Source organism: Phaethon aethereus (assembly GCF_964289735.1).
Source record: "Phaethon aethereus genome assembly, chromosome: 5".
Lineage (NCBI taxonomy): Eukaryota > Metazoa > Chordata > Aves > Phaethontiformes > Phaethontidae > Phaethon > Phaethon aethereus.
Window position 1 is genome coordinate 41,837,313 of NC_138579.1, and position 16,238 is coordinate 41,853,550.

General features: G+C 35.6%; 1 protein-coding gene across 1 annotated transcript in view; it reads left to right on the forward strand.

Annotated features, from left to right (window-relative positions):
* Positions 1 to 359: 359 nt before the first annotated feature.
* The window catches only part of TTBK2 (tau tubulin kinase 2), a gene marked incomplete at its 5' end in the record, with an annotated part of 66,110 nt that continues 50,231 nt past the window's right edge, over positions 360 to 16,238 (forward strand). The window contains 5 exons of the mRNA XM_082000044.1: positions 360 to 428; positions 5,677 to 5,824; positions 12,106 to 12,179; positions 13,212 to 13,352; positions 15,325 to 15,429. Of these exons, the coding sequence (XP_081856170.1) occupies positions 360 to 428; positions 5,677 to 5,824; positions 12,106 to 12,179; positions 13,212 to 13,352; positions 15,325 to 15,429 (537 nt within the window). The remainder of the gene's footprint in view (positions 429 to 5,676; positions 5,825 to 12,105; positions 12,180 to 13,211; positions 13,353 to 15,324; positions 15,430 to 16,238) is intronic.

Genomic DNA, 16,238 nt, shown 5'->3' on the forward strand with positions numbered 1-16,238 from the left:
AAGAAATTTGAAACTGCCTGCAGAATATAACTCTGTTTATATTTATTAGTACTATTTTGACATTGGGCTTGGAGGTTTGAGAGAGAGCAGGTTAAAAAAATAATGAAGAATGTAATTGAATTCCTTTCTGTGCTGGAAGTTGTTTGGCTAGAATTCCAACAGAAGTCACTATGGGATACAAAAACTAGTTAAGGTGCTAGGTGAGAAACATAATCTTTTCCTGTATTTCATGTTATTCTGTTAATCATGTTCTGCTCTGTTTCTGCAGTCACTGGTTAAATGGAATCCACTCCTGGGATCTGGATGGTTTCTACTGACATAGACTTTGCATAGCAGCTCTCTCGTGTCAGGAGGTTGCAATGAGTGGAGGAGGGGAGCAGCCTGACATCCTCAGTGTGGGAATCTTGGTCAAAGAAAGATGGAAGGTGGTGAGTATGCCTTCCTGCAATTTGATTTCTTCCTTAAAACATGTTTTTAAAAAGAAGCAGTTTGTGCTTTGAAATATGTTTCAACATTCTTGAGAGATACACATTTTCTTAATACTTATGTTAAATGATGAAAGTACTTTAAAACCACTTGTTTCTCTTATTCCACTTTAAAAAGAAGGTATATGGATTTAAGGTGGGTTTTTTTTCCTGGTAAGGGCCTAGGAAAACTTTTAAATCCTGACTTAGTGCCTGTTCAGAGCACAACTGGAAGAGTCCTGTTAGTATATTGAACCTAATCAGGCAGTGATTATGTCAGATTGTTTTGGAACTTAGTTAGGCACCCCCTTGAAACTAGTCAGATTGTGAGATTTATTACTTCTTATAGGAAGGTCTTTCAGGACCTTGCTGCTCTTCCAATTAGAAATTATTTTTGTTTGTTATGTTTTGTAGCATAGATTTATTCCCAGCTGGTTGATATCCATTTGATTGTGTGCTAGATTTACATCTAGAGGGAAGTAGTATCCATTTGAAACTATTTTTGCTGGGAATCGTTCCTTAACCATTCCCCCGATCACTTTAGAATTTTTTGCTTCTGGGTTTTTTTTTTTTGAGATTTGGGGGGAAAAAAAAAGAAGAAGAAAAAAAAAAGCCACTTCATAATAGAACATTCTGGGTATCTCTGTGTGTTTAGTAGGATGTGAGTGGATACTGAATCACTTTTTTTTTTTTTTTTGTACCATCTTTGCTTTATATTATATATTATATACTCCCATATTTCAATATTTTATTTAAAACTGTGAGACTGAATATAGAAGACACAGATTCATCATCCATTTCAAATTCATGTAGAGAAAATAATTTCAACTATCTTGTGCCCTATCCTTAGTTAAAACTATAGGAAACTGATACTGGCTTTGTGTAGAAAACCTTTATATTTCCCTTTGTGTAAATAGAACCTAAAAGGCTATCTTTAGAGTGTTACTATTTGTAAAATACCTTCTTATATTGCATCTCAATATTGCAGTGAAGTATAAACCAAGAGCATAGCCTTGAGACAGTTCAAATAGAATAAAATAGCATTATAAATAGATTATGGTATACTAATATATCACTATCCACAAAACTACTCAGTTGTCTAGTAAGTGCAACCGTAGTCCTGTTTTCTTCAGTTTTCTTTTCTTTCATGTGTAATGATGAATAATGACCAGATCGATGTCTTTTGGAAATTTTGAGAGTAGGCTGTTGTTCATCTCATGTGATTATACATTTTAACTTGCATGTTTTCCAAATCAAGTATTACAGGTAGATAAGTGCCAAATATTGTCTGTGGGTAACTCTCTTCAATTTCTTAACTTCTGTAGCAAACATTAAGGATTTCTTGGTGGCGTCTAAGGCAATATGCTTCTTTTTGAATTCAGTATTTCATAGGACAGTCTGCCAGTGGAAGAAAATAGCATGCAAATTTTAGAAATTCCTTAGTGCTTGACCCATATCTCTTAACATAATCAATACTGTCTGTTAGGTTATGAAGTATTGAAGTTTTTGCTAGTGTTCTTGAAGCAGCAGAGGACTTAAATTCCTCTAAATTTAATTAAATTAAATTCCTTGTGTAGAAAGATGAGGTGGTATAAACCAGTGGACTTTCGAGTTTTGGGACGATGAGTACTGTTCCCCCAGAAGTAGTACTTCGGATTGTTCCTTGTGGAACTCTTCCAATATCCTGCTTTTTTTTCCACCATTGAAGAATGGCAGCTCTGTATTATGATTGAATGATATTTAGTTGTAACCAGTTTAAGAAAAAAATGTACACACTCTAGAAGTTATGTAAGGATTTGCAGCTGAAATTTTTTTTCAGTTTTCAGAATTTTTACTGTTCAGGACCTTGGTCTTTGTAATCATGAACACCTACCTGGAATAGGTGGACACGAGCATTTAAAAAAAACTATGCTCAATTAAATTTAATTTTAACCTGGACATTCCTGGAAAAAGACATAAAATATTTGTTCCTCATTGACAGCCTCCCTTCCCCTTGGTCTCTGTATCTATTAGCATTTGTTTTTATCCTCTGTTGATGCCTTTTCTTGTCCCTCTTTTTTCCCTTTGAAACACTTACTATAATCCTGACTTGGAGAGACTTGATTGTAACAATAGTTGTTTTTAGGTAGGTTTAAGAACGTCATTCAATATGCAGTCTAAGTGAAAGTACCAAGATAAAACATACTGGAAATTGTACGCTTCAGACTTAAAGTGTGCATAGAGAGAGGAGTGGAAGAATGGAGAGGATAGAGAGAATGAGTTTGGGTATGAGATGCTGAATGCAAAGAAGAGAAGCTGGAAACTAATGTACAAAATGTGAGAATGTGGTGCAGGTGTAAATGAGGGTAACGTGGTCCTTGTCAAGGTAAAAGATTTTGAGCAGATATAGCAGGAGTCCAGTATTATTGAACAGCCAACTCCTGAACTCAAAAGCAAAATGCAAGTGAGCAAAAGGTGGAAACAGGGGTGGACTGCCCAAGATTAATATGGAGACATGGCCTTTGTGTGTTGTATTGAATATATAAGAAAGCCAGAGTTCAGCTGGCATTTGAAACTGGTGAGGGATGTGAAAAGCAACAAGAAGGGCTTCTACAGGGGTGTTGGGAACAAAAATATGACCAAGAAAAACATGGGCTCATTGCTGAATGTGGTGTGTGACCCAGTGACAAAGGGTGTGGCAATTTCCCCCCCCCTACAAAGAGAGGTTGATTTGTGCCTGGAATTATTGACTGATGTCGTTATTGGATGTGTGCTAATGATTCTGGTGTACTTTATCTGAGGATAGAAATTGAGCCGTTTATCATATTAGTGTGGTGGTGTGTTCTTGTTTTGTGGTGGGTTTTTTTTGGTTTGTTAAATTTTTTTAAGCACACAAGGGGAAAAAAAAACACCCTTCAAAGGCAGTCTTTCTCAGTCTGGCCGTTTCTCAAAGGTGGTAAATGAAGTTATATGATAAACTGCTGTAAGTTTGTATACAGGTGAGGATGCCTGTGTCACCTCTTTCTTCTTCCCCGCTCGCCTTTTTCACCATGCATTCTCACTTTCTCCATTGTGCTTGTAGTATGCTGAAAATCTGTGTGCCTATGCTGAAAACTACAGTCAGATCAATGCCTGTGTTTAACTGTTGGAGCCCTGTTAATAGCTCAGAGCTCAGGCAAGATAATGGCATTACCAGACCAAGAGGTGGAATGGAAAAGCACAGACTTAAAATGGCCAAATTAGTCATGAAACTACATCAAGAGATGTACATAGATACACACATACTTAAAACCAAAATTAAAAAAAAAAAATAATCCTGATAAAACTTGCTATTTTTCCCAATATGTAGATGACATCTCTCTCTTTTCTGTAAGAACTAACACTCTGCATATATAAAATACATCTGAACATAACCAAGTTACATTGAGTATTTCATCGGACTTGAAAGGTTTCTATTTCTCACAGTTTGTCGTTATTTCAGAGTTAACCATAGATTCTTACCTGAGTAGTACCTTAAACAAGTCATGTCCAAAGACACAAACTTCTTATTCAGGATTTGTGATACTCTGTGCTTGAACTTTTTAAGTTCTTGAAATATGTAGGTTAAAAAGTAACAGGCTTAAGCCTGTGTTGGTAGCATGCATGTTATGCTGCTCCAGAGGAAGCATACAACCTGTGGAGGAGATTGCATTTGCTAACAGCTAGTGTGCTCACTAGAAAGAAATGAACATGTGAATTTGTAGTCAATAGGTGTTGCACTAGAAGCAGATATTTAGGTGGGTTAGTTCTATAGGTCTGAAAATGTGGTGTGCTGTTTATCCTATGCACTTTTTAAAAATTGGCAATGAATTGTCCAGAAGTGAGTAATCTAGATAACACTACGTATCTTGGACTATATTTTCCTCATCCTAAGAATACTGAAATAGCAGTTGCTTGTGAGGGTAAAAGATCTTCAGTACAGAAAATGCATGATGAAATACTGAGTACTGTTGTAATCTTACAGAATAAAAATTCTGTGTGATATGACTTGAAAAATGCAAGTAAACAATATGAGTATTTTATCTCTTACCTTCTTCCTTATTCTTAGGGGCCTAGGCTATTTTAAACATTCTTTTTCCTTCTCAGTAAGATGGATGATTGTCTGGGCTAGGAGACATGAGATTTATTTCAGAATCTGGAGATAGGTTAGCATGTTGCTGCTCTCTAGATCCCCAAAATGTTTAGATGACATTTAATACAGTGTAGTCATATAACCTTAGCAACTGTATGTTTTCAAATTACATTTAGATAACCATGTCAGTTCTTTCAAGGTAAAAATACAGTATTGTGTGTTTCTTAGGGTAAGTTCTTTTTGTCTCCTTTTCTCTTTTATCAGTTTTAGAATGGTAGATACAGGGGAGATCACCATATGAAAGCATTACATGAAATACATTGATATTTTTGATACTGAAAGCCAGACAAGCCTCTGTTCCCTGTGAACGTTTAAAGCAGAGTGAAAACACAACTATTAATATTTGCACTGAATATAGTGCAAACTAATTAATACACCAGGAGCATTCTTTTTACCTCTTCCTAACGCGGATGAAACTTTCAGTGGGACAAGTTTCTTTAGTACGTCTGTTGGTAAGAATGGTATTGGTGAACTGTAAGTATATGTGAGTAACGTTTAAAATACATATTCAAAGATAGTCTTCGCCATTTCTTATCGTTTATGATTTAGCTGTTATGTATAAGTCACTGCATGTAATAGAAAATGCTGTCTCTCTTCAGTAAGTCCAAGAACTTTTATACCTTTAGTATTCAGCGTGTGTATTTCTGAAAAAAGATGGTATATTTTAAAAACATCACTGAGCATTTGTATTTGATGGCCTCTGGTAGTAGTATTTTCCTCTGTTTGAGGAAAGACTTTATTCAGCATGCTGACTTTGGTCAGATTCAGGCCGGGAATGCTACTGCACTATTCTATTGTATAAATAGAATTCTAGATACAAGAAGTTTAGTGCAGATGGAGATCAGGTGTATCAACCTGTTTTCCTAGGATTCTTTTCAAAACTGTGGTTAACAATACCTTTGTAGGTTATTCAGTAGCTCTTGTTATTTTAAAATCTATTAGTAATACAACAGCATTTGCACTATGGCAGGCAGTGCAAAGAAATATCGATGTTTTGTTTCCTTTATTTTCTTCTCCCCTCCTTTAAATCTGTTTTTATTCTTTCTTTTGTGCCCAATATAGTTGAGGAAAATAGGAGGTGGAGGATTTGGAGAAATTTACGATGCACTGGACTTGCTTACTCGGGAAAACGTTGCACTGAAGGTCGAATCAGCTCAGCAGCCAAAGCAAGTACTGAAGATGGAAGTAGCTGTGTTGAAGAAATTGCAAGGTAGGGCTGTACCCTGGATATGCCAGAAGTAGATGTCAGTGTATCATCTTAAAAATCATTATAATCTCTATTTAGTCATAGTTTGAGTAAATATTCCCCATATTATGTGTGTTATTGCTAAATGGTTATTAAAAGTGGAATAGAAGCTCTTTCAGCTTCTGAAAGTTTTGCTACAATGAACCTTTTCTTTGAAACAGGATGACATGAAAATAAAAAGAAGAGCAAAAAGATTAAATTACTGCAAAACCTATGCTCAGCTGTTGCTTATTCTGGATCCATATCTTCTTACCTTTTTTTGCTCTAGACTTTGGTGGTGGTGGTGTTAGGTTTGTATTTCCCCTTCTAAGATGGTCGCTTTTCTTCTGTACTATCTAGCACTGAGTATTTGTGGGTCTTTCACATAGCATCCAGGATAAGAATATTTGTATTTCTTTGCCTTTGTAAGTATTGCCATGAATAATTCTAACGTTGAAATGGGAAAAAAAAAACCCCAAAAAACCCAAAAAACCACCACCCCCCACCCCACCCCAAAAAAACCAACCTTGGATAAAAAAAAATTATTGGCACGTAGAGCCCTGAAATACTTTTAGGGTTCAAGTCCTTGACGATTTAGAATCACGGCTTTGAGTAATCACTTTTGATGTAGCTTTAAATACTTTAATGTCTGAAGCTATCAATACAGATAAATATCCAGTGACTTCCCTTCATTGCTTTTCACAACGTAAGATTATAAAAAGAAAGTTTAAAGGGTGACTTTTTTCTTTAAAAAAAATTATTTTGCATTTGGAAGATTCTGTCAAATACATCTGTCTCAGTCAGCAGCCTGACTTTTCCAAACTCTTAGTCTGAATAAAACAAAATCTGCATGACATATGGTGCTGCTTAATCTGCAGTAAAGGTCACATTGCAGCAGAAATCAACAGCCTCTATAGTTTTAAGAGGACAAGCATGTCACATGCTACAGTGTTAACAATCTGTTCCTATATTTATATCTTTTTTTAAAGAATTTCACAAAAATGTCTAATATTATATAGTTGAGCAAGGAGATTCAGGGACTGTATATTATCTTTCTTTGAATTTTAGAGTTTCTAGTCCAGAGATTAATAGTTAATTTCAGTATTACCAATCATAGATTTAGAAAACATTTGTCTAACTCCTGGGTTTTTAAATGCTCAGAATTAATTTTTTACCCTTTTTTTTTTTCTGCACACATGGGCTTGTTTATATTTTTAACAAAAACGAGCACCTTTAAAATGGTATAGGTGAAGCAGCTGAAGTAATAAGGAAAATATTACTAACTGAAATAAAATATTGGAATTTGGTAGCACTACAATGCCAATGTATTTGTAAAAACGTAGCCTTATGTATGACTGCATAACTGGAGTGCCTTATAACTTTCTACCGTGAATTTAAATCTAGTGAAGTTTGAGTTAAGATGTTACAAAAATACTTTTCTCTTAGTAAAACTTTTAAAAATATTTTAAAATACTTTTGAAAACCAAAAATACCTGCTGAAATAATGAAAAAAAAGATTTGTGAATAATTGCCATAGGGCCTTACAGAAGTTATAATTTTCTTATCAGTCTTCCTTTGGGAGTAGAATTCCTTTAACAATCCAAGTCTTCCTGCAGAAGAGTCTCTGGTTCTACTGAATCATAGGAAATGCTGTCTAGATGAAAAAAGCAGAGTAATGAAACACCGGAACAACAGATCCAATGAGGCAAATAATCCAAATAAAGATCTTTGTTATTTATTTTCTCAATGTTAGTTCTCTGGGAAAACAATAAATAGAAGGTTTTATATAACTGAAACACTGATTTTGTATGAGACCTTCAGAAGGACCTCTTTTGCCAACCTTCCTTGTGAGAAAACAATCTAAATATTATTCCTTAATTTCTATGTTTTATTATTCTCTTGCGCAGTTAAAAACCACCACCACAACAACAACAAAAACAAAGGAAAAAAAAAAGTGAATGATTCTGTAACACTAGAGGTGACCTTTAGTCATTGCTGTGCAAGTTCCGCATTACAGTGTAACTGCTCTGGTTTTAGATTGGGAACATTGTAGATAATGTGCGCTGGCAGCCCAGAAGGCCAACTGTATCCTGGGCTGCATCCAAAGCAGCGTGGCCAGCAGGTCGAGCGAGGGGATTCTGCCCCTCTACTCTGCTCTGATGGGACCCCACCTGGAGTCCTGCGTCCAGCTCTGGCGCCCTGAGCACAGGAAAGACATGGATGGACCTGTTGGAGCAGGTACAGAGGAGGCCCACAAAAATGATCAGAGGGATGGAGCACCTCTCCTAGGAGGACAGGCTGAGAGAGTTGGAGTTGTTCAGCTTGGAGAAGACAAGGCTCCAGGGAGGCCTTATTGCAGCCTTCCAGTACTTAAAGGGGGCCTATAAGAAAGATGGGGACAGACTTGTTAGCAGGGCCTGTTGGGATAGGACAAGGGGTAATGGTTTTAAAATAAAAGAGGGTAGATTTTGACTAGATCTAAGGAAGACATTTTTCACCACCATGCGGATGGTGAAACCCTGGCACAGGTTGCCCAGAGAGGTGGTAGATGCCCCATCCCTGGAAACATTGCAGGTCAGGTTGGATGGGGCTCTGATCAACCTCATCTAGTTGAAGATGTCCCTGCTCATTGCAGGGGGGTTGGACTAGATGACCTTTAGAGGTCCCTTCCAACACAAAGATTCTGTGATCAGGAAAGTGACAACAGTAAGAGATGGGTCAAGGTTGAACCTTTTGCATGTATTGAGATTTATAGTTTGCACAGATATGTAACTTTATTTTTACATGGCTATATTTTTATCCATACCTAAAGGACTTTTATTAAATAAGATTATGGTGGAGACCATTTTATGCTTTACATAAAATCCTGGCTTCTAGGAGCCATTTCCATTAATTTTTCTACCTTCCCAAGTTTTCAGTGTGCAAGAGCTAAAAATACGAAGCAGAGAGAAAGTCAAGAAAAATGGGCAAAAATGGGGAGTAGAAAACAACTTTATCATTGCTTTTTGAAGAATTTTTTTTTTTATTAAATGCTTCATTTACCATGCAGAAATTTTTCTTATTTTTGACAAGTTTTTTTTTTTCATACAAATTCAGAGCAGGTAAAATTGTAAACAGTTCTTTTAGGATATTTCTGTAACAACCTTCTAATAGCATACATCCTCTGAGACCAACTTATATCTTGTTCTCCTATCCCTTTTTGGCGTGTATGTGTGTGTATATGTATGTATATAATTACTATCCTTTTCTCAAAGGCATTATGTTCTCATACTTTCAAGGTGCTCTAGTTACTTTTGACATAAATGAGGAAGGAATGTAATTGTCATGAAAATCCTTTTTCTTGCAAATATTTGGAAAGTTTGATCTATGAATAGTATGTAATGAGAGGCAGTGAGTTGACAGTGTAATTCAGAATTCTCTTGATGTGTGGATCTGAGTTTTTTTTTTAAAAAATTATCATGAACAATTTCTGGGAGAATTATGAAGAAACAGGCTTTTAGCAAAGAATTAAATAGGTGTAATATGTCTCAATCCAGCAAAACAGCTCTTCCAGTCTTTATTAGAGCTAGGTGCATTCTCAAGGTTTTAAACATGCTTTTGAGTGTTTCTGAATTAGAATTTTATTTCACAGAAACTGTAAAACTGAAATGAGAATAGCTATTGGCAGAAGTGCAGGGATGTACTATTTTTTATTGTTTTTCCTTTCAGAATTTTGAAAATTAAACCAGGGTGGTCATTAATTGAGGAGATGAAATGAGTCATGACTTTGTAGGTATGAAGTACAGTGAATAATGAAAAACTTCAAAGAAACTCTTGTAAGACACTGATCTAGCAAAACATGCTCAAACACGTTAGTAGTTGTATGACTTCTCTTAATTATGAAGGAGGAGTATGTTCACTGAAACAGCCATTTATTACAGAATAGTCATCAATTGCATCTTTGATTTCTCCACCCCCAATGATGCTGTCTCCTGATTATTCTTGCCAGAATACTGTTTAACTCTTTAATCTCTGCTTTTATTTTTCTTTTTTTAGAAGAAATTTGCTGTGACAGATGGTTGTTTTGTTTAATCATGTTGTTAAGCCATCTGTTCCCACAGTCAGATGGGAGAAGACAGATTTATCACATCTCACTCAGTGAGAGTGAGACTCACTCACTTGGTTTCTGTCTCACACAACCTTACAGACTTCTCCCTCACTCGTTTACAGCTCTCTAGCATAATTTAGTGATGGGTTGCATCTGGTGTAGTCTGAAAAGCTAGCTGTATTGATACACTGCAGCCTGGGGAATGGCATGTAGGCTTCATACCCTCCCTCGGAAGCTTGTCAAGGGCATAGTTGTTCACTGCGGCCTATTACCAACTTCTCCCCCTGCTCCCCAGCCGTGTGCCTCTCTGGTGTGAGAAAATACTTTTATCTTGCTGAGCAAAAAGGCACTGAAGGTATCTGCAATGGTATAATAGGTGTGTATAGCCATGCTGGGGTGGCGGAGGATCGTGCTGTTTGAATAAGGTGTACAGGCCCTACTTTTGTCCTTTCCTATTTCTTCAGATTTTTATAAAAGTTAGTTTCCAGAGAATTTACCACACAACTAGAGTTGCTGCTCCAGTTAAAATGGGGTTTCTCTAACCAAACTGAGTTTTGGGCATTTACTGAGTTTGTCAGATGAAATCTGACTAATCTATGTTTCTCTGAAGATGTTCCTTCAGCACACCCACAGTGGCTGTAAAATGAATCACAAATATTTGAGATGAGACTTCATTAACTGGAAACTGCAGTGATGAATATACAAAATTTCTTGACAAATTTGCTGCAAATCCTTTTTCTTCTTAAAGTTATACTGCCTGTAAATATTGCCTGTCTTAAACAAATGGGTAGAAGGAAAAAGTGGAAGAAAAGCAGTGATACTTACAGCTTAGCACTTATGTGTTTGCAGAAGTTGTACAGATTTCTTTTAAAATAATTTTTAAAAAATAAATTACTTTTGAATCCTGTACCATTTTCTTTGTTTAAGTGGGCCTATCTGTTTTAATTGTATGTGGCAGGAAAGGAAGCAATAAACAGGCAACCACTCTCCTGTCAAGTGAGAATATTCAGAAGTTGTAGGCCCAGTTTTAGGGTTTTGATGGAGCTATGAATGTAGGAGTACAAAAAAGTCCCCCAGATCTGTAGCTAGCAGTAATAGTGTTTTGAAAGCAGCTTTTTGAAATTTTTAGTTGCTTTTTTCCTACCACTTCTTTTTTTCTATTTATGACATTCTACTAATCCTCAGAGTAAAGAAATTCATGAAAGAAACCTTAGGTGACAAGAATTTTACACAGATTTAGCATCCACTTGTGACCATCAGCTTTCTCTTGGCTGTAGCTTCCATGTCAGGAGATAAGGTAAATGGCCTTAGGGACTTAAACCCTATAGTTCCCTGTCCTGTCATAGTATGCGGTCAATAAAGGATCCCAGCTTCTCTCCAAGTCAATGAACAGAGATACCAAAATGACAATGAGGTTACATTCCCCTTCTGTTTCCCTACTGCAGTCTTTGGCTTGCCTTTTTCTCTGTTTACTTGGGAATCTCATGCTTCGACTTACAACTGAAGGATAGTAAGGAGATTATTTTTGACCAGCCCTCTTCTCCACAGTTTGCTCATAGGGCAGGAAGAGGCTTTAAAGAAAATTGGCTTAAACCAAACTGTGATTTTTATTTTTTTCTAACTATTACAGTTCTTTTATCTCTGCTTCAATGTACCTGAGCTGAATTTATCTTTTGTAGCTATACAGCAAAGTTCATATTCTGGAGAAAGATATTCATAAATCAGATTAGTTGAATTACATTTTCTACAAATTTTTAAATAGAAAATATGACCTGCAGGTAACTACTACTGTTTTCTCTCAGAGCAGCAGCTGCAGCTTATAGAAAAAGAGGAATGGTGGCTAGGAATACTGTCTATAACAAACCATCAGCTTTGCGAGAGAATAACTTTTTCCCAATCCAAAGCGCTGCAGATTTGTGGGCATGTAGGCATGTTGCCATGCATGTCTTCTTATGGAAGAGTGATAGCTGTGGTGGGGCTGCATATTTTATCGAAGAAAACTTTTATTTAATTGGGGTACAATTGACATTGGTTTTACAGCTATTGAACTATGAGTGACTTAGTTTATCAAACATGTCTAAAGAAATATGACTATCTCTTCCAGTAATTTGCTAGATATTTAAAGGGATAAGCCACAGAATGTCATTATTATTGGCTAATTTGCTTCTTTTTCTCTCAGGAAAAGATCATGTCTGTAGATTCATTGGATGTGGAAGGAATGACAGATTTAACTATGTGGTCATGCAGTTGCAGGTTAGTGTATCAAACAGAGCTCAAAGTTTACTTGTGTGTTTTGGTTTATTAGCCAAGCATATATGAAAATACCAGTAAAATTTTAGAGGATAGCAAATTAAAAAAAAACCCTCAAAGATCATGATGCCTAGTAGTGAGCAAACCTAAATTGAGCATATCCTTATATCTTTATCCTTTGATATCCTTTCCATAATTCTCTCAGAAAGGAGAAAGCTTGCATCCTCATAAAGACCTGACTATTGAAAGAGTGAACTGTGATGTCTTCTGAGATAATTCACATTCCTTTGAAGTCTTCACTTGAAGATAGTCTAAAACATAATATATTAGCCTGTGCATTTTGTTGGCTTTTTTGACGACAGTGAAAAAATACCCTTTGCAAGTTTAATTCACTTTACTGAAAGAATTGTTCCTGTGAAAAGGGATAAAATGGATGATGAGCACTTAAAGTTGTGGGATTAATATCCTTTATCATCTTGGTGAAGACGAATACTGGAAAAAGAAGTGTGCCCTAGTTCATACTGCTGGTCATCTGTTATTTTGACAGACCAACAGTTCTGTGATGTCATGGGGTTGCATTTCCTGCATAGTATATATTTCATCTGTTTGGTTAAGTCATCCAAGATATACTGTATAATTAAATAAATTATGTACTTTTCCTTCAAGAGGTGAGTGTAAAGAAGTCTTTGTGAGCATTTTCTCAGTGGCCTTTCAGTTGTGACAGATATAACATTAACTAATAGTGTATATACTAGTCTTCTAATAGAGATTAGTTTACTCATAAATAATATGGACCAGAAAGATACTAAGATTCATATTTTCAAAAATAGATTCTAAATGTAATGTTGGAGATACTCGGGGACATATACTCATTACATTTAGGTGAGATGTGTTATCCTTGAATATGAAAACAGGTAATGAGAGTATTTTGTGGTTAACCATAAACAGCTCAAGAAGAAGTAGGAAGACTTTATGCTAATCTGTGAATCTTGGTATTAGTATTTTTTTATGAAAATGTCGTTTTAATTTGATCAGGGTCGGAACCTGGCAGATCTGCGTCGGAGCCAGTCTCGAGGAACATTCACCATTAGTACCACTCTGCGGCTTGGGAAGCAGATTTTGGAATCTATTGAAAGTATTCATTCTGTGGGATTCCTGCACAGGGACATAAAACCGGTAAGTCTGCCCATTAAAATCAAAACAGGCAGGTAATATGTGGTCATTAGGTGGCTGCATAAATAAGAATAGTTCCATACTAGATGTTAAAATGAAAAATGATGAGACACAGCAAATTGAATGTTTATTCATCAGGTAGGACAGATTTTTTTTCTATTAATTAGTGTTGGATTGCAGCAACAATAACTTCGGTCTTTGTCATCATTGTCTCCAGTTACTTAGGCCGCCTTGCAATCTTCTGTAGTTAAAACTTCCAGCTCTTATATGTAATGTCATGCAATCAAGAGTATTTGCCATGAGATATGATATAATGGGTTTGGCTAATGGCAATTAGTATCTTCACATAATAAATCTAAAAGAATAGATACTAACTGTAGGGTGTTTTTATAAGCTCTTTAATAGCTTGTTTTTTGCGATTTAATATATTTACAACAAACAAGGAAAGAACAGACAGACTGTAAGAGAAAACTATTCAATTGTTTTATTGTGCAATTCTAATAAAATGAGTGTTGTCAGAATGTCATGAGAACAGTGCCTTCCTGATAGCATCACGCATTTGTTCTTATTTTTCTGTTTTTCTTTGAATTTATATCTGAAATTACATAGGCTATTTTTAATATTGCTCTGTATTAACAATACCATTAGAACTCTGAACTTTCAAAATTTGTAAATGAGGAAAAAATAAGTAAATCTTAGTTTTCTAATAGATGCAAATATGGCTGGTTATATCTGGCATATATAGCTAAATTTCCTGTCAGCTGAATGAAGTTTACATAAAACCTCTGATAAGTTCTTGTGCATTAGGCAATTTTCATTTTCGTCACTTCTTCCTTGCAACTTTTTATGAAACTTGTACTCTCCTTGACCCATCCTCAAGACTTCATTTAATAGGGAAAGGACTCAGAGGCAGTGAATGTCAAGTGAAATAGGTGAGGAGGAGTTAGCTGGAGCGCAAAATTTTAATGATGAAAACAATTCAAGTTTTGAATGGGAAACGTGTTCCTTTATGGCTGGCAGGATGGACTGGGGACATCTTGTTATCTAGCTGTATCTTTGAGTCTACGGGCTCAAGTAGGATGGAAGTGGAGAATGCTGTTAGGGGATGGAAAAAAACCAGAAAACTAAGTGTTGAGCCAGGGTAAACAGCAATGTGAGTCAATATGTTAGATTCATAAAAGAAAGAATTTTTCTTCCCCTTTAGGAGTTAAGTTGTAACTTACACATGCAAAAGAAGGCATGATTTCTTCTAGCATGCAGTTTTCCTGACTTGAAAATACAAGTCCATTTTATCTTTTATTATATATCTTTTAGATGGATTATACTAAAAGCAAACTTTGTGCTGAGCTGAAATCTTGAAATCTTTGGTTGGTTATTTGCCTCGTGATGAATTAGGCAATGCTGAAATTGTTCCATTTAAAAATAATGTTGATTACACTCATTTTAATTCATGGTTTTGATTTTTACCTTTGACATTGAAGCAGCTGTGAATTTCAGATTTACTTAGAATAGTACTGCTGTTTCACTTAGTGGAAAAAGAAAAGTAGTTTCTCTAGAGTTAGTTGCATTAAACTTCCATCTTGCTCAGATCTGTAGTTTCAATTCCATTTCACAGAACTTGTTTTTAGCTTTATCTTTTTTTATATCATGTAATCCGTTTTAAGGGGATTTGGTGGGGAAAAACTTGAACAGATTCAAACAACATATTCAAACATTATAAACTAGCAGTGTTGAAGAATTTTTCTTTAAAGTGCTAACATGGAATGTTAATCTATAGAGGCAAATAAGAAAATGTACTGAAGCTTTTCAGAATGAATTACCTCTGTAAGTCCTCACTCAGTTTCCAGCTCATGGAATACATGATACATAATACATAACACATGGATTTTCTATCATTGTGTTACTGCATTAATAAGTGCACATATTGAAGTGTGTGTGTATCTATCTACCTATCTGTATTTGTTTTTCTTCCTAGTCTAACTTTGCAATGGGACGTTTTCCTAGCACCTGTAGGAAGTGTTACATGCTGGATTTTGGCTTGGCACGGCAATTTACCAACTCATGTGGGGATGTCAGACCAGTAAGATTTTTTTCACAGTTGTCAATTTGATTAATTGAATGTGGTAATATGCTGTCTTTTGTCCGGAGAAGCATGGGAGTTGCATTAAACTGGTGCCTGATCTAAACTTCACAAATATCATCCCAGGTCAGAAATGCCATGCAATTTATTGATTATATTAAAAGAATGGCAGTTGGGAATGAATCGGATTTCTGATTTTTGGCTTGAGACAGAGGTGTAGTGATTTTTTAGGATAATCTATCTTTTGGATCGGAAAATCAAGTGATAAATAGGTTTTCATTAGTTTTTCATTAAATATCAGAGTAATACACCAAAGCTGAATTTCACTTGGTATTATATATTGCATTAAAAAAAAATCAATGTAGGAGAAAAGCCAAACACTAAACAGAATATATAATCTTCTGAAAGAGAAAGCCTGAGTAATTAAAACAGTGAGAGGATGCTAATTATAATACATAACAGGACATAGTTAAGTGTAGTTGCAGTATTCCCATGCGATACAGTCTGAAGAAAATTGTGGATAAAAGCATATCAATGAGGACATTACAATTTTAAGTACAGTAGAGCTGCCCTAAATTGACTGGCAGGCAGTCCTTGTGTTACTTTCAAAGTTTGTAAGTAAACGACTTACAATGAGCAAATCAGTGCCATGGTACATGGTGATGTTCTAAACAAATGTATTTTCTTTACTAAACTAGTTTACATTTTGATGGTAATATCGAATAATGCAGTAGTCAATATTTTGTAGCATATTTATTAATGTGATGTGATTTGAGTGGTAGAAGCCATCTCTACAGGATTTTCAATTT